Source organism: Phalacrocorax aristotelis, chromosome 25, assembly GCF_949628215.1.
Source record: "Phalacrocorax aristotelis chromosome 25, bGulAri2.1, whole genome shotgun sequence".
NCBI classification, from domain to species: Eukaryota; Metazoa; Chordata; class Aves; order Suliformes; family Phalacrocoracidae; genus Phalacrocorax; species Phalacrocorax aristotelis.
In genome coordinates this window covers 1736237-1759655 of record NC_134300.1, presented here as the reverse complement: position 1 = coordinate 1759655, position 23419 = coordinate 1736237, and the positions used below count along the sequence as shown (strand labels likewise).

At 65.7% G+C, this 23419-nt stretch overlaps 2 protein-coding genes across 16 annotated transcripts in view; one reads left to right on the top strand and one right to left on the bottom strand.

Moving 5' to 3' along the window:
* The window catches only part of ARHGEF11 (Rho guanine nucleotide exchange factor 11), a 25620-nt gene extending 6796 nt beyond the window's left edge, over positions 1-18824 (top strand). The window contains exons 2-42 of one of the 8 annotated variants that reach the window (XM_075075395.1): positions 287-310; positions 1506-1597; positions 2139-2237; positions 3551-3600; positions 3703-3760; positions 4318-4496; positions 4605-4676; positions 4887-5006; positions 5243-5297; positions 5377-5453; positions 5926-6066; positions 6232-6306; positions 6593-6694; positions 7141-7239; positions 7819-7861; positions 8329-8425; positions 8519-8641; positions 8950-8973; positions 9421-9565; positions 9832-9925; positions 10424-10453; positions 10870-10999; positions 11141-11320; positions 11745-11792; positions 12303-12490; positions 12597-12743; positions 13215-13294; positions 13487-13612; positions 13707-13824; positions 14182-14360; positions 14440-14515; positions 14760-14927; positions 15085-15172; positions 15289-15390; positions 15656-15738; positions 15825-16061; positions 16168-16437; positions 16963-17055; positions 17527-17741; positions 17888-18074; positions 18159-18824. In XM_075075395.1, the coding sequence (XP_074931496.1) occupies positions 287-310; positions 1506-1597; positions 2139-2237; positions 3551-3600; positions 3703-3760; positions 4318-4496; positions 4605-4676; positions 4887-5006; positions 5243-5297; positions 5377-5453; positions 5926-6066; positions 6232-6306; positions 6593-6694; positions 7141-7239; positions 7819-7861; positions 8329-8425; positions 8519-8641; positions 8950-8973; positions 9421-9565; positions 9832-9925; positions 10424-10453; positions 10870-10999; positions 11141-11320; positions 11745-11792; positions 12303-12490; positions 12597-12743; positions 13215-13294; positions 13487-13612; positions 13707-13824; positions 14182-14360; positions 14440-14515; positions 14760-14927; positions 15085-15172; positions 15289-15390; positions 15656-15738; positions 15825-16061; positions 16168-16437; positions 16963-17055; positions 17527-17741; positions 17888-18074; positions 18159-18208 (4564 nt within the window). In that variant the 3' untranslated portion in view covers positions 18209-18824. Of the gene's footprint in view, positions 1-274; positions 311-1505; positions 1598-2138; positions 2238-3550; positions 3601-3702; positions 3761-4317; positions 4497-4604; positions 4677-4886; positions 5007-5242; positions 5298-5376; positions 5454-5925; positions 6067-6231; positions 6307-6592; positions 6695-7140; positions 7240-7818; positions 7862-8328; positions 8426-8518; positions 8642-8949; positions 8974-9420; positions 9566-9831; positions 9926-10423; positions 10454-10869; positions 11000-11140; positions 11321-11744; positions 11793-12302; positions 12491-12596; positions 12744-13214; positions 13295-13486; positions 13613-13706; positions 13825-14181; positions 14361-14439; positions 14516-14759; positions 14928-15084; positions 15173-15288; positions 15391-15655; positions 15739-15824; positions 16062-16167; positions 16438-16962; positions 17056-17526; positions 17742-17887; positions 18075-18158 lie in introns of all 8 variants that reach the window. The other 7 variants (XM_075075392.1, XM_075075390.1, XM_075075393.1 and 4 more) reach the window with 7 other exon arrangements.
* LRRC71 (leucine rich repeat containing 71) lies at positions 18817-23419 on the bottom strand. Of its 8 annotated transcripts, none has more exons than XM_075075403.1 (16): positions 23021-23419; positions 21777-21882; positions 21586-21702; positions 21349-21480; positions 21084-21159; positions 20904-20978; positions 20732-20800; positions 20434-20593; positions 20279-20362; positions 20106-20192; positions 19911-20021; positions 19681-19778; positions 19530-19597; positions 19337-19463; positions 19146-19261; positions 18817-19057 (listed from the first exon to the last, which is right to left on the bottom strand). In XM_075075403.1, the coding sequence occupies exons 2-16, from the start codon at positions 21871-21873 to the stop codon at positions 18885-18887; spliced, it is 1590 nt and encodes a 529-aa protein (XP_074931504.1). In that variant the 5' UTR covers positions 21874-21882; positions 23021-23419; the 3' UTR covers positions 18817-18884. The 8 variants fall into 8 exon arrangements, with proteins under 8 accessions (XP_074931504.1, XP_074931502.1, XP_074931506.1 ...); XM_075075401.1 differs by having other exon boundaries at positions 18817-19034; XM_075075405.1 differs by having other exon boundaries at positions 18817-19034; positions 19337-19445.

Genomic DNA, 23419 nt, shown 5'->3' with positions numbered 1-23419 from the left:
AGGGTGTGAAACCGGGAGAAGGATTTGCACTGGCAAAGGCGAATCCTGCCCCGAGCCTGGTGGGCGCTGCGAGGCCGTGCCGGGTGCAGGGAGGTGGTTTTGGGTCCCGCCACCCTCCCCGAGGGGCGTAAGCGTGCTGTCGCTGTGCCGTGTGTCACACCTCTGCCTCTTGATTTGTTTGTCTCCTCTTCCACCCCCCCATCCCTGCACCGCTGTCCTCCGGGTGTCCCTTGTGCCACCTCTCACCGCCACCTGTCTCTGTCCTCCCCGGCAGCCGACCGGGCAGCAAGAGGCAGCCTCACCTGCCCAGGTAAGCAGGGCCAGGGACGGGGCTGCTTGTGCTCTCATCCTGCACCCTCGCTTCATCGCAGCCTTCGGGGTGTGAGGCAGAGATCCCGGCTGCTCTTCCCGCTGAGAGCACCTTCATTTTTCCGCTCTTCCCGTTGCTTTCCGACCCCTCCAGCCCTGCCCCGAAGAGGGAGAGCTGTGGCTGGTTTGGTTGGGAGGAGGAGAGACAGGACAGCGGAGCCGGGCTGTCATCGCTGGGATGGCAAGGGGTCGTGGAGGGGCACGGGGAAGGGGAGGCAGCGCTCCAGGGCCCTCGTTTGGTGGATGGAGCTGGGTTTGGGGGCAGAGTCAGGCCCCTGAGGAGGGGTAAAGGCTGGGGGCTGCCCTGGCATGCTGTTCCCTCTGGCTGCAGCTCGTGGGTCTCCTGCCCACGCCAGCTTGTTCAGGCAGTGTTTGCAGGGATGGCTGCCCAGTCTTGACTTCTCCAGACCCCTCTTAGCTGGAGAATAAACACCAGGGCTAAAAAGAGTGGTGCAGATAAGGCTCCCCCTTCCTATCGCAGTCCTTCCAGCCCGGCAGCGAGGGGATGTGCCCCCACTTTGATGCACAGAAAGCCCCGGCCCACACACCCATCCAGCATCCAAAGCCTCGCTGCAGGACTAGGGAGGCTCAGCAAGAGGGCAGGGCCTTAAAGGAACTGCCTGTTGTCTGTCTGTCTTTCTCTCACCCATCCTTCGCTGCTGCATGTCTCGCAGCCCCATCGAAGCCTGGTAAAGACCTGCCGCCGAGCTCCGTCCTGTCTGCGCTGCATGACGCATCTCTCCCCTCGCCTGCCGCCGTCGCTGCTCTCCCCGACCCCCCCTCGCCCCGAGCAGCCCCTGCCGCTCCTCTCTGCCAGCAAACGCGGGACCGCCGGGGTCCTGGCCCCGAGTGGGGTCTCTTCTGGAGCCCTGTGGTGGTGAAGGGACAGGAGCCTTTTCCGATTATGGTTTGGGGACAGGCAATTGGAGGGACGGGCAGCACTCGCGTGGGCTGGCTGCCATCGCCTTCCATGCATGTGTTTTCCCTGAGCCCAAGAAGGAGCCATGGCTGGAGGATGACTTCGTCCCCGGTCCCAGCCGTGGCCGGAGGATGGCTTCGTCCCCAGTCCCAGCCATGGCTGGACAATGACTCTTCCCAGCCATCCCCCTCACTGACCTCTCCTCCTCCTCCTCCAGGTTAAGCAGCCTGTCTTCCCTGGGTGATTCGTCTTCAGAGCGGAGGTCTCCTGGTCACCACCGCCAGCCCTCCGACTCCTCTGAAACCACAGGTAAGTTTTCTTGTCCCCACCTCTGCTTCTCTTGCACTTGAGGGCTGCATTTAGAGCCCCACCCGCCCAGGGAGCTTCTTGGCACGTTGCCACCTGCCTCAGTCCTTGCAGCGCCCTTGGGGACAGGGCTCCTGTGCTCCTCTGCAGCACCCAAAGTCACCCTGCCAAGGCTGCCCATGCCTGGGGAGGGCAGGACCCTTCCCCGGCTGCCGGCAAAGCAGCCCAGTGGGGCCGGGGATGATGCTCCGGCAGCTGGGAGCTCTTCCCACCCTGCCCGTGCTCACCAGGGCTCCCTGTTTTCAAGAGAAGGGGTCCAAGGAGGGACATCACCGTGGGGTTCGTGGGGTGAAGATGAACTAGCCATGACCTTGGGTTCTGACAGCAGGGTGGCTGACGCCGGGGGCTCCGCACTGGGCTCTGGCTCAGGAGAGCCGGCAGGAACCGCAGCCCCTGAAACGGAGAGCAGCAGGGGGGTCCCCACAAGCCACGGCCGCACCCCAGCCTTGGAGTCTCACTGGTTCTCCCTCCTCTCCCTCCCCAGGTCTGGTCCAGCGCTGCGTCATCATCCAGAAGGACCAGCATGGCTTCGGCTTCACCGTCAGCGGGGACCGCGTCGTCCTGGTGCAGTCGGTGCGGCCAGGTGAGAGGGGCCGGCACTGGCAGCAGGGGGGCAGAAGATGTCTTGGGGCTCCCCTCACCCACTCAAAGCCACGCACCTTGTGAGAAAACATGGGAGAAAGGGGTTTTCCTTCCTAAGCCTTGCTGGCTTGGGGTCTCGCTGTGGCATCAGCCAGGATGGGCAGGACACGATAGGTGTGGGGAGAAGGGAGACGGTTTTGGGGAAGCTCCCCGAAACCACCACGCTCTCCCCGCTCCTTGTACAACCAGGGGAGCTGCTGACGGCGGGCGGGTGGGTGGGGAATTCCCTTTTGTAGCCCTGGGTAAACACAGATTCAGCAGCTCGCTGCTCTTGGCGTGCTGCTGCAGGAGACGCTGCCGGTTTTGCTGTATAATGACTTTGCGGGGTGGCAGGGCTTGGAGCAGCAATTTAAATAGACAATGAGCTGCTTATTTTACAGCGGATGTTCCCACCTCCTCCCTCTTCCCCCCCTCTAGCCCGAAAGCCAGGAAAAATGAGAATATAGGAAAGGGAAAACGCTGTGAGTTTCTAGGGCAGGTTAAGGCTGGAGTGCCCCTCTCCTGCAACTGGAGCTGCGTGGGGAGCCCCCGCATCGGCCCCCTCGCCCCGGGGCTGGCTGGGGAGACGGGGATGAGGTCCCCAGGTGCAGGACAGCCCGGAGTCCTGTCCCCCCTCTCCCTGTTCACTTCGTTTGCCAATAACGAGACTGTTAAAGCCGAAAGAATCCGAACAATCCGACGTACTTTCCACTCTAGGAGCTCGCTGCCGTGTCTCAGGCCCTTGGCTTGGAGCTGAACCTAATGGAAACATTTTCCTCTTGGTTTTGGCTTTAGGAAAAGCGAATTTTTCTTGTATTCCAACCTCGGGAGCTTTGTTACAGGCAGGGGGAGAGGAGGCAGAGCAGTGCTGCTCTTCCTGGGCCCCGCTCCTCTCTTTGGATCCAGGCACGTGGTGGCTCTGTAGATGTGTTGGAGCCAACCCAGATGGTGGGAAGCAGGTTGGGGCCCCCCCTTCCCATCCCAAAACGGATGGAGGAGGCTGGGGTCTGGCTGGGTGAGCAGAGGAGGGCTTGTCTGGCCAAGGCATGAGCTGAAGGTGTGGTGGGTGTTGTGCGTAAAGCACCCAGGGGTCGGTCACCAGCCTCGTCCCGTGGGGAACACGTGCCTGGTGGTCCCCGTGTCCCCCCGCCCCGGCAGGACGATAGCTGCACAGACCGTGCCAGGACGATCTGGGACCAGCGGGAGGGGAGCCCCTGGCTCCGTTTGCTGCCCCTCCGGCCCTCCTGATGCCTGTCTCTCCTCCCTGTGTCGCAGGGGGGGCAGCCATGAGAGCCGGGGTGCAGGAGGGGGACCGGATAGTGAAGGTAGGCACCCCCATCCCATCATCCCCCTGCTGCTTCTCCACGTGGGGCCACGTGTCCCGCTCCCCCCCACCAGCCTGTCTGACCCCCTTTCTCCTCTCCCAGGTGAACGGCACGATGGTGACCAACAGCTCGCACCTCGAAGTGGTGAAGTTAATCAAGTGTGAGTATGGCTGGGGAACTGCGGGGGCTCCTTCTCAGCCCAGGGTGACCGGCAGCCCTGGTCCCCACTGGCCGGGTGCTCTGCCTGGGCTGGGGCGGGTGAAACGGGAGGAGGCAGCGCCGGTGTGCAGGAGCACGTTTCCGTCAGGTTATCAGGGAAATTGGTAGCAGCCAGGCCCCACCTCCTGCACCCACAGGGTGATGGTCTGCCTCATAGCAGGGTCCTAAAAGACTAATCAGTGTTTATAGCCTTGGTCATGAGCCTTGCAGTGCAGAGAGGGGCACCTCATTCCTCCCCAGCCCGGGAGCCCACCAGATCCCACCCAAGGGCAGGTCTTGATTCTCGGAAAAAGGTGGGAAAACCTGTCTCTGTGCTTCCAGTGAGTGTTTGCAGGGTGGGCCAGGATAGCACCTGCCATGGCAGAGGTGGCCTCGCTGCTTACAGGGACAGGGACGTGCCCACCCCGATGCCGTGATGCCCGTTGGATGTTTTAGGGTCAGAGAGTGAATGATGGGAGCCTTTCTCACCCTCCCTCTCCCACTCCCACATTTTTCCAGCCGGTGCTTACGTCGCTCTGACCCTCCTGGGCTCTCCCCCTCCTTCAGTGGGGCTCTCCAGTTCTCAGCAAGACGTCAGCGTGGCAGGGGCTCCCCGCATCACCCCCGCGTGTCCCCCGCCGCCTCCCCCACCGCCGCTCCCTCCACCACAGCGCATCACCGACCCCAAACCCCTGCAGGTACCAAACCGCGCGGCGCTCCCGCCCCGCTCCGTCCCCGCGCCGCCCGGCACGGTGGGCAGGAGGAAGGCAAAGCTCAGCCCTCTTTGCATCCATCCGAAATTGCAGGACCCCGAAGTCCAGAAGCACGCGACGCAGATTCTCCGCAACATGCTGCGGCAGGAGGAGGCAGAGTTACAGGTACGGTGGCGGCACGGCTCTTTGCTTCTGCGGAGCCGCAGCGGAGCAGCCCTTGGTGCTTCCTGCCTTCCCGGCCCTTGCAGCACGCTGTGGCCCACGCACGCTTCAGCCCATCACCCCACCAACCTCCTCGGCCCCGTTTCCTTGTGGGACGGGGCTTACGGGGGGGTTAGGGCCGGTGTGAGCGTTCCCCCTCATCTCTCCGCTCAGCGCTTCTACGAGGCATACAGCCGAAACCCTGCCACCGAGGTGGAGGAGCAGATCGAGGGAGCGCGCCGGAGGGTCAGCCAGCTGCAGCTCAAAATCCTCCAGGAGACTGGGGGCTCCATGGTACGTGAAATTAATGGGGTTACCCCCGGTTCAGGAGTCCTGCCGTCCTCCCGGAGCCTGGCTGGAGCCGGGGCAGACCCTCCCGAGGCAGTGGGCACAGCGGCAGAGACATCCCTGGTTTCCCAACCCTGCTGCAGCGGAAGCCGCTGGGGCTGGGCTGGCCTTGGCCCCGCGCCCGGGTGTCCCCACGCGCCGGGGAACATCCCTCTGGTCCAACACACCCCCTTGTGTTGCAGGATTCAGGGCGGCTCTGCAGCGACTCCAGCTTGGCTGGTTTCAGGGTGATGGAAGGTGAGTGGTGCTGGTGGCCCTGATCATCGCTGCGTCCCCCTCTCCCGAACACGCGGGTCAGTCTCTCCTCTGCTCCCAGGTCGCCTCTCCCTGGACTCGCAGGACGGCGACAGCGGGTTGGAGTCTGGGACGGAACGGTTCCCCTCCGTGAACGAGGTGAGAGCGGGGTTACTGCAGCCATGGAGAGCCCACCCCAGCTTCTGCTGGGTCCTGGGAGTGGAGGGGAAAGCCCAGATGGATGGGTCTGTGCCTCCTTAGGAGCTGAGGACCTGCCGTTGCAACTGCAATTATTTGTTTGCCATCTGAAGAAGCTGAATTTCTTGTAATGCGGCTCTGAGTTTCTTGGGCTTGAAATGCTTAGCCTGGCATGACTGACCCAAAATGAAGGGTACCCCAAAGCTTCTGGCTTGTGGTCCTAATCTTAAAGTTCTTCTGGTGGCTCTGGAGGGTGTTTGTGGTTTCCAAGTTCCCTGGGCCCGTCTCCCTTTACGGTCTCTGACCTGGAAGCTGCTCTCAAGACAGCCCCGAGTGCCTCTGCCGGGTGGGCGAGCAGCGGCGTCAGCCCCCGGCGCGGAGCCCGGCCGTCCCCACGCCCCGCGTCCCCTGACGCCTGCGCTGCCACCCCAAGCAGATCTCCCTGAACCGCAACTCCGTCTTCTCTGACCACGGCCTGGACAGCCCACGAACCTCCCCGGTCATCACCGCCCGCCTCTTCCAGCACCATCGCCGGCAGGGCTCCGACACCGCCTTCGCCCCCAGTGTCGAGCAGGTGGGCTGGGGCTGGGTGGGGGGGTCCCGCTGCACGGGATGGGGGCTCAACCCGATCAGATGTGGTCTAAGCCTCCCTTGGGAGCGGTGGGTGCTGCAGGGAGGGCGAAGGCATTCCCCCGAAGCCGGGCTCCTGGCTTCTAACACTGTCCCCTGTCCGTGGCAGGGGTTGGACCGGACAGGACGACCCCTCATCATCGGGCCGGAGGAGGATTGCGACCCAGGATATTTCAATAACGAGGTAATGGTGTCCGAAGTGTTCTTGGCTTTTCTCTCCTCTCCTTAGGGGACAGGGCTGTCCCCCTCCCACCTGGGTCCCTTTGTGGGCCTGGTGGCATTTAGAAATCCTCCCAGGAATCCAGAGATGGGCTGGTCTGGGGGAGGCGAGTGCCCGGCTGGGGTGAGGAAAGGGGTGTGGGAGCTGGAGATTTACCCCGGAGCTGAGCTGTGGGACGGGCCTGATCTGGAGGAGTTAATTCCTTTCCTTCCTAACTGGTTCTCTCTCCTCTGGTCCCTTCTCTGCACAGTGCGACTCCCTCTTCCAGGACCTGGGCAAGCTGAAATCCCGGCCGGCGCATCTCGGGGTGTTCTTGCGCTACATCTTCTCCCAGGCAGATCCCAGCCCGCTGGTAAGGGACCTGCCGGCGTCACCGACGCAGGCACCAAGCAGGACGGGGGAGGGATGGAGACGGGGCGGTACATTTGTCACCATCCCCTCGTCCGGGTGAGCGCAGGGTGGTGCTGGTTTGCTGAGCCCATCCGCAAGGCTCCGTGTTGCCCTTGTGCAGCCGAGGCAGCTGCCTGCACCCCGCCGGTCTCTGGCTGCCTGCTGCAGGCAGCTGCCAGCCAGTGCTTCCCAGAGCTGTGTGTGCACGTGAGAGGGAAACACAGCGTAGGGTTACACTTCCTCCCCTTCCTCCCAGGCGTGGCACGGTGGGGTGCTGCCCTCCCCAGACCCCAGTGATCGCTTCCTGTTTCATGGCCGTACGGGCACCGCTTTGCGGAGCCTTTCACCTTCCCGCTTCTAAACCTTCCTCCTCCTTCACCTCCCACCTCCGCTCTCCCCTCCTTGCAGCTCTTCTACTTATGCACGGACGTTTGCCAGCAGACGACTGCCAAGGATTCACGGGTCTTGGGGAAGGACATCTGGAACATCTTCTTGGACAGGAACGCGGTAAGGGCAGGAGTCGGCTGTGAGCCTGCACCGGAGCCCTTGTCCCTGCAGGGGGATCAGCTGGAAATCCAGCGCTGGGTGTCCTGTCCCTTGCATGGGGATGCTTTTTTAATGGTGTTTTTGCCACTGACATTCCTTTGTTGCTGCTGGTTCCTCTGCATTGGTGCAAGCGGTTGCGTAAGGCGCGTACCCAGGCGTTGCACAACTGCAGCTGCCCTGGTGCCTGAAAGCTCGGCGTGGGCAGGAGAGGAGGGTCCTGGCAGTGAGGACAGGGCTCCGGGCGCTCCTGTTAGTGCTCCTGGGGCCCAGTGGCCCCTCGGAGGGAGCGAGGTCCCATTGCACTGCTCTGGAGGGGGCTGTGTTGGGTGCTGGGATGGGTGCCGGGTGCTTGGTGCGTGAGATCCCCAGCTCTCCCCTCTCTGGCTGCAAAAATTGCCATGGGGCGATGGTGCAGGGGTGCACCCTCTCCACGCTGGCTTGAGCGTGGCTCTGGCGTGTGCACCGTGTTCCCAGCTCCTTCCTGCGTGAGGAAAGCGAACCAGTGCCGAGCCATTCTTCTCTTCTGCTTTCCCTCCCCAGCCTCTCCGCGTGAAAGTGTCTGAGCAGCTCCTGGCTGAGATCGGTGAGTGAGGGGCTCCCAGGTCGTGTGCCGCGGCCCAGGGCCTGCCGCAGGGTCTGCACGGCTGGCATCACCCTCTTCACCCTGAACAAGGGCTGCTCGTTGGGATGCCGAATCAGGATCCCTAAGGACTTCTGCAGGACTCTGCCTGTTGCCCTGTTAGAGAGGATGTACCGAGGTTTGGGTTTGGGGCTCCTGAGCTCTTCCCAACTTGGTCCTGGTGGTCCTGGGGGTCTTGTTACGGGCAGGCATCTCAGCCTGGGTGCGCAAAATGGGAGACGTGTTGTCCCAGGCTGGAAACCAACTTGCAAGGGGGCTGTGCTCTGGCAGGGGGAGGCCAGCGGAGAGGCTGTGCCGTCTTCCTGCCTGCCCTGCTGTGCCCAAGGACCTGAGGCTGCCCAAAATCCCTTGTGCCCTTCCTTGCGTGCTGAGCATGCTTGGTGACACCGACTCTCCTCTCCTGTCCCCAGAGACCCGCCTGCGGAATGGGGACGATGTCCGAGCCGCCCTCTTTGAAGCTCAGGAGATGGTGATGCCCGAGATACAGGAGCAGATCCAGGACTACAGGTAATGCAGCTGCCCGGGTGCCCCGCAGAGCTCGACGGGCTCCTGCCGACGGCCGGTGCCCGAGCTCGTGGCCCTGACCCTTGTCCTCCACAGAACAAAGCGCACCATGGGCCTGGGGAGTCTCTATGGGGAGAACGACCTCTTGGACCTGGACGGGGACCCCCAGAAGGAGCGGCAAGTGGCTGAGAAGCAGCTGGCCCAGCTGGGCGACATACTGTGAGTGCCGGGCTGCCACGGAGGCTCCCTGCCCTGCACGTGGGGGAGCGCCTCTCTGCCTGGATTTGGGGTGAGGATGTGGGGAAGGGGATCGGACACGGGCTTAGCTCTGCTCCTTGATCCTGCTTGATCCACACGTTTGCCATTGGAGGTGGGAAGGAGAGTTTGGAGCAGGCGCTGGGTGCGGTGAGGGGCAGGGGGCACGGTGGGATGGAGGGCTCGGTGCTGTGAGTGCCCTGCCGGGGGGCTGAGTAGAGGAGCCTGTTCCAAACAAGCTCTTTTATCCCTCCCCATCTCTCTCTCTCCAGGTCAAAATATGAAGAGGACAGGAGGTGAGTGGCCCCGGGGCACAGGGGAAGCGCGTCCAGATGGGACCACCTTACAGCTGTTAGCTGAGGAGGCGAAAGGAGAGGAGTCGCAGAGCATCCCCTTCCCATGCTGGCCTCTGGCACCCTCTCCCCATGCCAGGCATATCCCCGTGGGCTCTCAGGCTGGCTCTGGGGAAGGGTGAACGCTTATCTCGGGGTCCTGGTGTGCCGGGTGCAGCCCCCTGCCAGCCCCTGCCGTCACAGCTCACCCTCTTGAACTGCTTCTTGCCTCTCCTCCCTTCTCACTTGCCTGCCTTCCCACCTGGGCATCCTCTCCTGCCCAGGGAGGGATGGAGCCTCTCTCCCCGCAGAGCCCCGTGGGTTGTCCCGGCCTCCCCCCGTTGTGTCCCCTGGCCTGCGGTGCCCTGTCCTGGTGTCGGATCTCCAGCCTCACGCTCTCCTCTCTTCCAGCTCCCCCATGGCCTTTGCCCTCAGCACGTATATGAACCACACAGGCATCCGCAGCCGGGAGCCCCGGGTGGCCGGCACCAGCGAGAAGGCCCAGTCCCTCCCGGACAGGGAAAAGTGGCTGCCCTTCTTCCCCAAGACCAAGAAGGTGGGTGGCTTGGCTGGCAGCCGCTCCTCTGTCCCGGGGCTGGGCTCTTGCTGCTGGATCTTCTGAGGCGACCCGGGGAGGGGGTTTCCCAGAGGTCCCCCTCTCCCCCCATGCCTTGGAGAGCCACTTAGCGCCAGGGCAGAGCCAGATCCTGGCCCCGTCCCTTCCCTGACGGCTCATGCCAGCACGGTGAAGGTTGGGGTCGCCCTCGGGGCCTGCGTGGTGATGTGTGTTTTTATCAGTGCTCCTCCCGGGTGTCCCAACAGAGCAGCGGCACGAAGAAGGACAAGGATGCCATGGAAGACAAGAAGCGCAACCCCATCCTCAAGTACATTGGGAAGCCCAAAATCTCCCAGAGCAGTGAGTATCGGGACCTTCTGGGGCGCTGTACCCACCAGCCTCCCTGCTGCCTGGAGGAGATCGGCAGCTGTCTGCATGCCCGGAGCCGTCGGGTGGCCTTGGGCACCGCCGTTCACCCGGTAGCAGGCACTTCGCATCAGCCACCCTCTGCTCTCCTCCAGCCACTCATCGTAAACCTGTCGCCTCGACTGTCCGTGCTCCCACGTGGCTTTGAGGGGAGTGGGGAGGGAGCAGAGCTGAGCTCTCCCCCCAGATTTATCTTACGTACCCCATCCTGCAGGCTTACAGGCTGTTCGCTGTGTCTTGAAAGTGCCACAGCTGCTGGGGGGGGCCGAGGTGGTGGAGAGCAAGTGTGTACACGCGTGTGTGCGTGCTCATGTTCCTCTTCCTCCCGTTCTGCTTTGAGTTCTCATGCCATTAGTTCACATTTCCTCTTTGCCTCCTTTGCTGCTGAGATGCAGGATTGATTTGACATCTCATTTTTGTTTTTCCTTTCAGCATTTCATGTCCCTTTGTCCCCTGTTGAAGGTAAAAGGCCTCTTCTTTTGTTTGCCATTCACCTCATGTGCTTAGTTTTATTTTGCGTGTCCCCCTCCCCGAGGTACCCCGGCTTTGTGGCGCTGGGTGTTTGGGTGGGCTCGGATGGGTGCCGTGGGGACCGGGAGGAGGGCTGCCTGTGGCGGCTGGCTGTTGCCATCCAACGCTCGGGCATCCCGGGCGCCCACTCGCCACATCTCCCCAAGGAAGCCGACCTTGGGGAAGCCCCCTGGGTGAGCGGTCACGATGCCACCGGCACCTTCGCCTCTGCAGCCCGCGCTGGCCGCGGCTCCGTCGGGCAGGCGGCCGAGGCTGCGGTGCCGCGGGGTGGGCGGCAGCACCAGCATCTCCTGCCCAGCCGCGCACGGCCCGGTCTCACTGGGCTTGCTTCCTTGCTTTCGCCCCAGCAGTCAAACCCGGCAATGTGAGGAATATCATCCAGCACTTTGAGAACAACCAGCATTACGAGAGCCAGGAGCCCGGCACCCAGCGTCTTTCCACCGGCAGCTTCCCCGAGGACCTGCTGGAGTCGGACGGGTAGGGCAGCGGGATGCATGGGGGGCAGCCCCCCTGCTCTTGAGGGTCCCACGGCAGTTTTTGGTGGGTTTGCGTGCGTGGGGAAGTCCCTGCCTGTCCCACCAGGCTCAGCCTGGTCTCGCCTTTCTCTCCCCGCCGCAGTTCCCGCGCTGAGGTCAAGCTGGGCCGCTCAGAAAGCTTGAAAGGCCGGGAGGAGATGAAGAAATCCCGGAAAGCAGAAAACGTGCCTCGGTCCCGTAGCGACGTGGACATGGATGCCGCAGCCGAGGCCACGAGGCTTCACCAGTCGGCATCATCTTCTGCTTCCAGCCTGTCCACAAGGTGGGAGATGCCGTCTGAGGCCCGGGCAGGGAGGGCCTGGATTTCCCTGGGCATGTTTGGCTTCAAAGGGGAGCTGGGACAGCCGGGGGTTCTGAAAGCTGAGCCCCTTGGGCTGAGACGCTGTCTCGGGAAAGGTTTTGCGAAGCCTGTGGGTCAGGGCGAAGCAGCAGCCGTGTACAGTGGGGTGGGACTGGCCCCGCAGCACCCAGCCGCCTGCAGAGCCTCCTGGGTGACATCTGCCAGGGGGAAATAGAGAGAATTGGGCTTTAACTCCCATTTGTGCCCCAAACCCCTCAGCAGCACCGATCCTACGTCTGGAGGGGCTTACGGAAGCACTGCCGGGTGCTGCCCCTCGGGGTGCCGCGATGGGAGGAGGGGAGCCACGACATCAGGACACGAGGGTGACTCTCCCATTCCTCCCCAGGTCACTGGAAAACCCCACCCCGCCGTACACGCCGAAGATGGGACGCAGGTGAGTGGCCCAGCCTTGGTCTCTGCCGTCTCTACCGCGCCGCCCCGAGCCGGCCGGGGTCCCTGGGGCCGGTTTTCCTTCAGAGCAGGAGGGTCACTGTAGGGGTGTGCCGGGGCTGTGCCCCCGCGTTGGGGGTCAGAGGGGCTCTATCTGTGCCTTCCTAGCTTTTCCCTCCCCGTAAGCGAGCCTTGACAGAGCACAAGGGGAGGTGATGCCCAGGGCTGCCCCGGGAGGGAGTCCCCTGTTAGTTCTCCATCCTCCTGGGGCGAGGGGGCACCTCTGTTCCCTTGTGTCTCACGCAGGAGCTTAAAGGACCTATATAGATGTCTGCTGGGGGACCTAGTCTTTTAGCTCAAGAGTCAGAGGCTTGTACTTCTTGTGCTGAAGGCCCCGGGTTCAAGCCGAAATAGGGCCCAGGTAGATATTGGCTGTACTGGGAGCGCTGCGGGGTGGGCCGGCTGGATGCGGGTGGCTGCAGAGTACTCCCACCGCCGCCTTTCACCCTCCCAGGAGCATCGAGTCGCCCAACCTGGGTTTCGGCGTGGACCCCTTCCTGCCTCATCTCCTGGAGGACGAGCAGGGCCAGCTCTCCGACCTGGAGCCCGAGCTGGACTCCCAGAACTGGCAGCACATGGTCAGCCGGGAGCTGGTGGCCAACCTGCCGCAAAAAGAGATCGACCGGCAAGAGGTGATCAACGGTAAGGAGCGCGCGGCATCGCAGGGACGCCAGGGACCCCCCGGCAGCGCGCCGCAGCACCGCGGGGCTCCCCATGGCACTTCTCCACCCCTGTGCCTTTCGCACAGAGCTCTTTGCCACCGAAGGGTCTCACCTCCGCATCCTCCGAGTCCTCGACCTCCTCTTCTACCAGCGGATGAAGAAGGAGAGCCTGCTGTCCCGGGAAGAGCTGGCACTCCTCTTCCCCAACCTCCCTGACCTGATCGAAATCCACAGTAAGCTGCTTCGTGCTTGGATCCTGCCCTCCCCTGGAAATAGCCCCCTGCGGAGGGAGCAGAGGGTGGCCCACATGGCATCCCACGCGGTCACCCACCATTCAGACCAGCCCTGCTGACGGCATCGTACCATCTTGCCGCTCCGGCATCTCCTTCCCCTCTCCTGGGAATGATCCAGAGCCTGTTTTATCCAGGCTCTGCCAACACCCGTGTCTGGGATGCCTGGTCTGTACCCGGCCCTGGGCGTAGCGCGCTTTCAGGAGGCGCTTGCGGTGTCTCACTCCTTGATGCGCCGCCTCCGTGACGGCAGCAATCGAAGCCCGTCTGGCTCTCGGCCCCTCCTGCCTGCACTCGTGCCAGAAAACCGGCAGGGACCCTCCTGGGCTCAGCGGGTGCTCGCACAGGCGAGTCGTGGGTGGCCCCGGCGCCCCATTCACGTGAGTCCCATCTGTCTCTCGCATCCTCATTCAGATTCTCTCTCCGAATCCATGAAGAAGCTCCGGGAAGAAGGACCAATCATTAAAGAAATTGGGGATCTCATGCTGTCTCGGGTAAGGGGGGGACAGGGGTGGTAGAGCCCCAGGGGCATCTTCTTGTCCCCCAGGGTTTGATATCTTTAAGGGGAGCTGGAGGTGACCCCACTGTCACGCTGTGCTTGGAGCAGACAAGCTCGGGGAGACTCGGGGCTCAGGGCCAAGCCTGGGGGTGCCTGAGCCCAGTTCCCCCCTGCACCCCCTCCCCAGTTCGATGGTCTGGCCAAAAAGGAAATCCAGGAGGTCGCTGCTGACTTCTGCTCTTACCAATCCATCGCCCTAGAGCTGATCAAAACCAAGCAGCGCAAGGAGACCCGTTTCCAGATCTTCATGCAGGTTTGTCCCCCTCCTGGGCCGTTCCTCACCCCAGTGCTCCCTTGGCTTCGCCCGATCCCACCTTGGGGCTTTTGGCCTCTTCCCTCTGCCCTAGGAAGCAGAAAGCAATCCACAGTGCCGGCGCCTGCAGCTTAAGGACTTGATCATCTCCGAAATGCAGCGCCTGACCAAGTACCCGCTGCTGCTGGAGAATATCATCAAGCACACCGAGGGTAGGGGGTGGGGGGGGGCACTGGGGGGGCTCGTCCCCAGGGTCGCTCGGCTGCATGCTCCCATCTCCAGCACCTCCTTCGGCTGGCGGGAGGTGCTCGCTGTCTGCCACGGGACTCGTGCCTCTCCGTTGCCATCCAGAGCGAAATCCCAGTGCGGTGGGGAGGACGTGCTGGTTTTTCAGCAGAAAGAGCCAGGCCGGGGGGGTCCCGGGGGTGGGAAAACCTCCCTCTCATCAGCTGGGAGCTCTGGGTTGGCGGCGTTTTGTGCCTGGGATGCGGCTGGGAGCCCGTCGCGGCGGGACACGGACCCTCCGGGCGGTGCTGCCCGCTGACCCGCTCTCCCCTCTGCCCTCGCAGCGGGTACCGCAGAGCACGACAAGCTGTGCCGAGCCCGGGACCAGTGTCGGGACATCCTCAAGTACGTGAACGAGGCGGTGAAACGAGCGGAGAACCGGCACCGGCTGGAAGGCTACCAGAAACGCCTGGATGCCACCTCGCTGGAGAGGACCAGCAACCCACTGGCTGCCGAGTTCAAGGTAGCTCCAGCTCCCGGGGGGCCGCTGGGGGTCTGCCTGCCCCCAGCCCACTCTCACCATCACCCTCGGCTTCCCGCAGAGCCTGGACCTCACCTCCCGGCGCATGATCCACGAAGGGCCGCTCACCTGGCGCATCAGCAAGGACAAGACTGTGGGTACGGACTTTTCCACCCGCCCGGTACTGGGAGCGCTGGGAGACCTCCCGCTGCATCCTTGGTGTCCCCCAGGACCAAGACATTTCACCTCCAGCCCCACTGGCATTCCAGGGACCCCTTTAGCCCCCCATTTGCCGCATCCACTGGGCCACCGTCCCTCGTGGGTGCAAGGAGGGAGCTTCCACCTGGCTTGCGAGCGCATCCCTGGCTGAGCCTCCGCTCTCTGTCTCCTCTCCCACCCCAGACGTGCACGTGCTGCTCCTCGAGGACCTCTTGGTGCTGCTGCAGAAGCAGGACGAGAAACTGGTGCTCAAGTGCCACAGCAAGACGGCGCTGGGCTCTTCGGACAACAAGCAGACCTTCAGCCCTGTCCTCAAGCTCAATTCGGTGCTCATCCGCTCCGTGGCCACAGGTGGGGAGAAAAGCCGGGGAGAAGCCGCGGGGGCTGGCAGCGAGGGGTGCCTGTCCTCTGGCTGTGTCCTGCTGCGGCCGTGCGGGTGGCAGCCGTGCCAGCGGGTTTCGGGTTAAAGCCATCGCCGTGCTCTCACCTTCCTCATCACCCCACGCAGATAAACGAGCCCTCTTCATTATCTGCACGTCGGAGTTGGGACCCCAAATCTATGAGCTGGTGGCGCTGACGTCCTCGGAGAAAAACACGTAAGGCTCGGCGGGACGGGTCCTGGCAGCGATGGGCAGCGCCTGCCCGGGGAGGGGGCTTCTCTGGGGGGCAGCAGCCCCCCCGGGGAGCTGACGAGGGGCTCCCGGCCGGGCAGGTGGATGGAGCTGCTGGAGGAGGCGGTGCAGAGCGCCACGAGGAATGCCACCTTCCCCCCCAAGCGCCGAACACCGGAGCCCACCCGCACAGCACCCTCCGGGTGAGCAGCCCTCCTGGCTGGGAGCCGGGGCCTTCACCCAGTCCCGTGCTGGTGGGCGCTGGGGGATGAGGCCAGCAGGCTGCTGGGTCTCTCCGCAGGGCGGTTGGGATGGGGGAAGGGGTCCTTCCTGGTCACTGCGGGTCCTGGGGACGGCTGCCAGGGCTCCTGGCGCCTCGCGCGGGGGGCTTCGGCAGGGTCCGCCCTGGGGTCGGTGCTGCCCGCGAGCCCCTGGCTCCTGCTTAACGCCCCTTCTCCGAACTCGCAGCCTGGTGCTGCAGGACCCCGACGTCTCCCCCATCCTCTCCCGAGGCGCCAGCTCTGGAGCGGAGGCAGAGGATGGTTCCTCAGGTGAGCTCCCCCCCGCCTCGCTGCCTGCACCCTGCCCGCCCTGCCGAGACGGGACGCGGGGCTGAGCTCTCCCCTTCTCCCCGCAGCGGACGACAATCCCCCCATCCTCCTGGGTAGGGAGAAGCCCCCGGCGCTGCTGGAGGAGCCGGTGAACAGCGAGGTGGAGGAAGGCGAGGAAGAGCTGCCTGCAGCCCCGCTGCCCGTGGGGAGCGGCGTGGAGGCGGCTGACACCCTCCCAGACGAGCAACCGGGGCCCCCCACGCGTCTGCCGCTCCCGGAGCCCGTCGGTGCGGAGGGGCTGGCCGAGGCGGCGCTGGAGGATGGTGAGTGGCACGGAGGACCCCCCCACCCTCACCCCGCGATTCCAGCCTCTCCCCGGAGGTGGGAGCTGAAGCTCCAAACCACCTCTTCTTCCTCACCCCATCCCAGTGGAGAACCTGCGGCTCCTGATCCTGCGGAGGCTGCTGCCCTGCCGCGACGCGGAGCCCGAGGACGACCTGACGCCCACGCCGTCGGTCATCGGGGGTGCTGGCCAGGCCTGGGACGCCGTGCTCTCCAGCCAGGAGTCGGCCCCCCAGGAGGTGCTGCCCGAGCCCCCGAGCGCCGCCGAGGACACGAAGCCCCCGTCGAGCCGGGAGGAGCCGGAGGATCCGCAGCCGGCTGCCGAAGGGCCCAGCAGCTACAAAGTCGTCCGAAAAGGTAGAGGGGCGGCAGCAAGGGTCCTCGGCCCGGCAGGGTGGGGGGTGGGTACTGAGGGACCCCTCTTCTGGCCCTGAGCTGCCCCTCGCTGGGATTTAGGGGTGTCTTCCCCCGCCGGGGAACCCTCCCTCGCCCCTCTGTGCACCCCGAGGGTGTGGGGCTCTGACGGGTGTTGGTGGTGGGAGCTGATGGGCGCTGGTATTGGGGTGCTGGTGGTGGGTGCTGGTATTGGGGTGCTGGTGGTGGGCATTGATACTGGGTGCTGATGGGTGCTGGTGGTGGGTGCTCATGGATGCTGGTATTGGGGTGCTGGTATGGTGCTGGTGGTGGGCGCTGTTATTGGGGTGCTGGTGGATGCTGGTATGGGTGTGCTGGTGATGGGTGCTGATAGATGCTGGTATTGGGGTGCTGGTGGATGCCGGTATTGGGGTGCTGGTGGCAGGATGCTGCTGGGTGCCGGTGGTGGGTGCCGGTGGCGGGGCCTGCTCACCCCTCCCCCCCACCCTCTCTTTTCGGGGTGCACAGCCCAGGCGGAGGGTGCTAAGGAGGCCACGCCCTCACCAGGCAGCAGCCAATCAGAAACTGAGCTGCAGGAAGGAGGCGGAGCTAATGTAGATGGTAAAGAGCCCCTCCCGTGTCCCGTCACCCCCCCCAGACCCCGCAGAGCGTCCCCCAAGTCCCCAGGGCAGCCACGGTCCTGTTTCCCCACGAAGGGGATGCCCTCGGGTCCCTTGAGGGGAACCGTGTCCTCTACGGGGCCACGTGTCGCAGGCAGGGGGGGACGCCTGGGAGGACGTGTCCCTTTTGGGGGGGGACACCATGTCCCTTTGGGCAGGGGGACACCCCGTGTCCCTGAGGACTGTCCCCATGGCCAGGGACACCCAGTGCCACCGCAGCCCCAGCCCTGACGCCATGACCCCGAGCGAGCTGGAAGGGGGTCTGTGGCTGCGAAGGGACGTGACCTGCTGCCCCCTGTGTGTGTGGGGTGGGGGGGGGCAGGTCCTCGAGCAGCAAAACCCCTCCTTGGGGCCCACCACCACCTACCCGCGCAGACCCCCGCCACGCTAACGCTGCTCATCCCCTCTTCAGGCAACTACTTCTACGTCAGCATGCCCACGGGACTCCCCCAGCCCCCGGCCCCAGCCCCCGCGCCGCCCCCCAGCCCCCCACGGGGCTCCCCGCAGGAGGCACCCACCCAACCCAGCCCCGCCGAGGGGTCCCCGGACCCCCCAGCTTCCCTCCGTGACGTGGACCTCATCTTCCGCACCATCGAGCAGCTGACGCTGAAGCTCAACAGGCTGAAAGTGAGCCCCCCCCCAAATTGGGGAAGGGTGGGGGGGGTGAGGGGGCTTGTCAGGGTGTTGTGGAGAGGGGGGGACACATGGGCGTCGACCCCAAACCTGCGCCCACCCCTCTGACCTGGCACCCTTTTCTCCTGGGCCCCCTCCAGGCTGTCGAAACAGCCCACCGGGAGCTGCTGCGGTCCCTGGGGCGCAGCTCCTCAGCCGACGCCACCCCCCCGGGGGGCTCAGCCCCAGAGACGGACGGGTGGTCCCGGCGGCCCCCCAGCCCCGACAGTGACAGCCCCCTCACCCACGCCCTCCGGAGCCTGCAGGGCCCTGCCACCAACACCCCAGGTAAGACCCCCCCGCCGTGTGGTACTTTCCCCCACAGCCCCTTCCCCCCCCAGCCCCCTCACCCCTTCTCCCCATCTCTTCCAGGCTCCAGAGCCCCCCTCGCCGAGGACCCTGCTCGCGACACCGGCCTTTAGCCGCAGTGGGGAGGGGGGGGTGTCTCTCTCCTCCCCCCCACCCAGAGTCGCTTGAAGCCGGGGAGCTGCCCGACAGCCCCCCACCCCGTGTGCCCCCACCCGTGGGAGCCTCCCCCCAGACCACCGGGGGCTTCGGCTGGAAGGAGGGAGCACGATCCGGCGGGGCCGGCAGCCGGGCCCCCCCCTCACCCCCTCGCATGGCAGCCCCGGCTCGGCCCCCCCCCTCCCACCGCGTCCCCCCCACCCCGGCCGTGAGAGCTGGATCTAGTCTGTATAAATGCACTTTGTTCTGTTCCTCTCCGTGCTGCGGCCCCCTCCCCGCTCCCCGCTGCCTATAAATATGTACGTACGTGCACCCCTCCTGTAAATAACCACCGCCGGCCCCCCCAGCCTGCCGGGCCGGGGCAGCGGGGACGCCCCCCAGCACCGGGCTCTCCTCCCCGGCTGCCGCTGGTGACAATCGGTGACCCGAGGGGGTGGCCGGGGAGCGGGGACGTCGGCCGGGGCGCGTCCCCCCCATCCCTTCTCCCCCTCCCAGGTGTCACGGCGAGGCCAGCGCTGGGGTGTCTGATATATATATTATATATAATAGAGCCAAGACTCACCAGTTGCTGTTCGACGCTGTATAATGTGGTTTATTTTCTTCCTTTCCGTGGTAAAGGTTTGGATTTTTTTATTATTTTTTTTTTAAAAGGCAAGCAGCGGGCTCGCGTGCGGCTCCTCGGGGGCCCCTTAGGTCCCCGATTCCTGCTCCTCCTCCTGGCCCTGGGTTTTGGGGAGGGGGTCCTGCGGCGGCAGCAGCTCCCGGAGCCGCGCGAAGGCCGGGCTGGTGGGAGGAATGCGGTTCTTCTGCAGGGAAATGGGAGCGTCGGGCTCTGCGCCACGGCGACACCAGCCCCACGGCAACGCCAGCCCCACGGCAACCCACACGCCTCACCTCCAGGGAGAGGCACAGCAGCCCTTGCTGCCCCGGCACCTTTGGGTTCTTCTCCCGCTGCTGTGCTTCCAGCGCAGCCAGGAAAGGGCCGAGGCCCCGCTCGGTGATGCGGTTGTCTGTGGAGGGAGAGGGGGCTCGGGGAGAAGCGGTGGTGGGGGGGCCGTTGGGACCACCCACCCACCCCGACTCACGGCTCAGGTTGAGGTTGAGGAGCGCCCGGTTTCCCGGCAGGACGAGGCTGCCCTGGTGCTGTCTGGCCTCCTCCAGCAGCGGGTGCGGCGGCTCGGCCGGATCCGGTGCCTGGACAGAGGAGGGTCCCTGAGGGAATGGGGGACCCCAGCGTTGGGCACCCCCTCCCCACTCTGTGCCCCCGCTGTCCCCCACCTCCAGGCTTGGCTTCTCCTGCCCGCTTGGTTTTGCCTCCCTGCTGCGGCTGACTCTCAGCTCCGGTGCTGCCGGGAGGGGAGAGCAGGGAGGGAGCTGAGCCAGGCGCAGCCCCCCCCGTGCCCCCCCAACCCGTGGGACCCTCACTCACGCTTCTTGAGCTGCCTGACCTCCTCCTTCCGCAGCGGCTCCTGCAATGGACGGGGCAGCGGGTGTGGCTTGCAGCCCCCCCCGCCACGCGCCGCAAAGCTGGAGGGGTGGGGAAACTGAGGCACGCTAAGGGCACCGCCTGCCCCCAAAACTGGGGGGGGTCTGGGGGTACCGAGTAGCTGCCTACCGGGATCCCCCTGCCCGCTCTGATCCCCGCAGCCGCCCCCTCACCTTCTTCCTGGCCGGGGTTTTGCCGTGCTTGGCCGGAGGCGGCTTGTCAGGGGCCGCGCTGCCGTGCAGGTTGGAGGGACGCTCGCTCTGACCCTCGGTCTCTTTTGGGGTCTGGGGGAGAGGGGTGCTCAGGGGGCCGGCAGCCCCCCAGGACCTTTCCCGGAGGTGGGGAGGGAAAATGAGGGGGGGTCTTACCGTGCGGGACTGTTCCAGCGCCTCCGCCAAGAGCAGCCGCCTCCTCTCCACCACTTCAGCCTGTGTCAGTGCGAACGGCCCCAGGACCTGGCGGGTGTCGGGGCTGGGGTCAGGGGGCCGGGTCCGGCCCGAGCCGCGCATCCCGCTCCCCGGGGGAGGTGGGGGACACCCACCTCGGCGAGCCTGATGGCACCCGCGTCGCCGATGTCGTTGTTCGCCAGGGACAGGGAGAGCAGGGAGCGGTTCAAACGCAAGCCCTGGAAGGCCAAGGGACAAGGATGGGTGCTGGGGTGCTGGGACCCCCCTCCCGCGCCCTCCCGCTGCCCACCTCGGCGATGTAGGCGGCTCCCAGGTCCGAGATGCGGTTGAAGCTGAGGACGAGCGAGACGAGGCTGCGGCTGGAGGAGCTCGGGGTGGAAAGGCTCTGCCCGATGAGCCGGGCAGCCGCGTCGCCGATGCCGTTGTTGCGCAGCGAGAGGTGGGCCAGCCTGTGGGACGGGCAGCGGGGGCTCGGGCGTTGCTGCCTGCACCGAGGCGGGGTGGGGGGGTCACGCAGCAGGGAACCCCTCGGGAGGTCCCATGGGGGGCAGCTGGGCTCAGCATGGCCCCATCCAGCTCCAACTCACGTGCTATCGCTCCCCATCAGCGTGTGGAAGGCGGGTTCGGGCAGGGGGTTCCCCTCCAGGCTGAGCGTCCTGCGGAGGAAACCCCCACCAACTGCCATTAAGGACCCCCCTCCCGACACCCCAATTCCTAAATTAGCGATAACGAGGGAGCGCCCCTCAACCAGCCGCATACCGGAGGCAGGGGCAGCGTGTTGCCAGCGCCGCCAGCGCCGGGAGCAGCCGTTCCGTCAGCCCGACCTTCCAGAGGCTGCGGGAGGACAAAACGGCATCGGGACCCGCTGCCAGGGAGGGGGAACGTGCCGGTATCTCGGGGCGGGGGGCTGCCCGCGCCCCCATCCCTGCCCGCACTCACTGCACTGCCTGCAGCCCGCCCAGGGCGGGCAGGCACTGGCTCAGGACCCCCAGCATCTCCTCCTCGATCTTCCAGCCTGTGGGACACAGAGAGGTCAAGGAAGCGTGATGGGATGGGGGCGAAGAGACCCCCAAAACGTGGCCGTGCCCGAGAGAGCCCAGAGGGCGCTGGCAGGGCTGGGGGCGGGATCCCACAGGCTGATTTCCAGGGGGTCCTCATCCCTGGGTGCTGGGGTCGGGGGGCCCTGGGGCTCCCCAGGACTCACCTCGCAGGAAGACGGCGCGGACGCTGCGGGGGTCCTCGTGCTCCCTCTCCACCTGGATGCGGGGCTGGAAGTAGCTGTACTTGCACTCGATGCGGGCGAGGGCCTCCGTCAGCGTCGGCTCGGCGGGCTCCTCTGTGGGACGGGGATGAGGGTGGGTCTGGGGGTGCTGCCGGCCGCCCTGCACTTGCCCCGGGAGGGACCCAATGCGCACCCCAATAATCCCCCGGCCCCGCTCACCGTCCGCAGGGAAGCTCGGCGCCGGCCGGAGGGTGACTTTGGGGACGCCGGCGATGCCGGCGCGGGCGCAGAGCTCAGGGAAGTCCTGCTCCAGGAGGCCGGTGCACTGGTACTCCTCTGTGGGCAGGGTGGGGGGGACATGAGGGGGACCCCCACGGCCCCCTCACCCCTGCCAGGGCCCAGGGGCTCACCTGCGCCCTGCTCAGCCTTCCTCCCCGTGCTCTTCATCTCCTCCTCCACAGCCACCGCTGCCTTCTCCCTCGGGGGCCGCTCCCCCCGCCGCCTCATGGCCTGCAGCTGGGAGGGTGGGCACGGGGAGGGGGGGGCTCAGCGCCCCCAGCACCCACCAGCCCCGGGGCTGGCCCTTTCTGGCACCCTGACCCCCCGCATCCCTGGGCCAGGGGGTCCCAGTGAGGTCACTCTGTGGGTGAGGGAGCTCCCAGGGCCCTATGGTGACCCCTACATGGGAGTGTGGGGATCTCTGGGCCCTATGGGGGTCCCTACATGGGTGAGGGGGGGTCCCAGGGCCCTACAGGGGTCCCTGTGTGGGTGACGAGGCATCCCAGGGCTCTATGGGGTCCCAAGGCTGGGGGCTCCATAGGGTGAGAGGGGTCCCAGGGCCCTATGGGAGTCCCAGTGCTGGGGGCCCTATGGGGGTGAAGGGTGTCCCCAGGACCTATGGGGGTCTCTATGTGGGTGAGGGGGGTCCCAGTGTCAGGGGGATGCCGGGGGGGGTGTCCCATGACTGGTGGCTCTATGGGGGTGCAGGGGAGTCCCAGGGCACTATGGAGGCCTTCCTGGGGGGGGATCTCAGGGCTGGGGGTAAGGGTGGGTCCTTATGTGGTATGGGGTGGTCCCCGGGCCCTAGGGGGTCCCAGGGCTGGGGCCCTATGGGGGGGTCCATATGGGGCTGAGGGTGGGTCCCAGGGCCCTATGGGGGGGGGCTTACATGGATGAGGGGGGTCCCAGTGTCAGGGGGGTCCCAGGGGAGGCCCTACGGAGGTCTGCCTGGGGGGTGGATCTCAGGGCTGGGGGGAGCTACAGGGGTCCCTGTGCGGTGAGGGGTGGTCCCCGGGCCCTAGGGGGGTCCCAGAGCTGGGGGCCCTATGGGAGTCCCTGTATGGGTGAGGGGGTCCCAGGGATGAGGGGTTCTCTTGGCTGTGGGGTCCCTTCGGGGTCCCTGCAAGTAGAAAGGTGGGGTCCCAGTGTCAGGGGACCCTATGGGGGGTCCTCCTGGGGGGGGTCCCAGGTCTGGGGGTCCCTGTGGGGGTGCCTATCGGGGTGAGGGGGCTCCCAGGGCTGGGGTGGGCCCCTATCGGGGTATCCCTGGGGGGTCCCAGTGCCGGGGGGCCCAACGGGGGTCTCCATGGGGGTCCCCCCCAGCTGAGCTCTGGGGGGGGGGGGAGGTGCGGGGGCTCCCGGGGCCGGCCGTAACCTGGGTCCGCGACCCCCGCGCGTCCCCGCCGGGCAGCGCCGCGAGGGGCGGGGCCTGGGGCGCCTCGGCGCATGCGCGGGGCGGGGCCCGCCTGGAAGGGGCGGGGCTGCCAGTGAAAGGGCGGGGCCGGCGCGGAAGGGGCGGGGCCGCCCGCAGGGCCAGGCGTGGCTGGTGGGGCCGGGCACTGGGCAGCAGCACTGGGAGCGCTGGGAGGGAGCTGACCCCTTACTGGGACCAGCGCTGGGGCCTTTCCAGGTGCTTACTGGGGCTGCCGTTAGAGCATGCTGGGCTGTTACTGGGGCCAACACTGGGCCCTTACTGGGGCTGTCATTGCACCATTACTGGGCTGTTACTGGGGCCAACACTGGGCCCTTACTGGTGGCATCATTGACCATTACG

Bases quoted from the DNA above. Each gene is read 5' to 3' on its own strand.
- LRRC71 (XM_075075402.1), bottom strand. From the start codon at position 21,873: ATGAGGCGGCGGGGGGAGCGGCCCCCGAGGGAGAAGGCAGCGGTGGCT. The intron at 20,022-20,105 runs GTAAGACCCCCC...CCTCTCCCCCAG, and splicing joins CGCTGGAACAGTCCCGCACG to ACCCCAAAAGAGACCGAGGG. The intron at 19,779-19,910 runs GTGAGGGGGCGG...CCACCCCTCCAG, and splicing joins AAACCCCGGCCAGGAAGAAG to CTTTGCGGCGCGTGGCGGGG.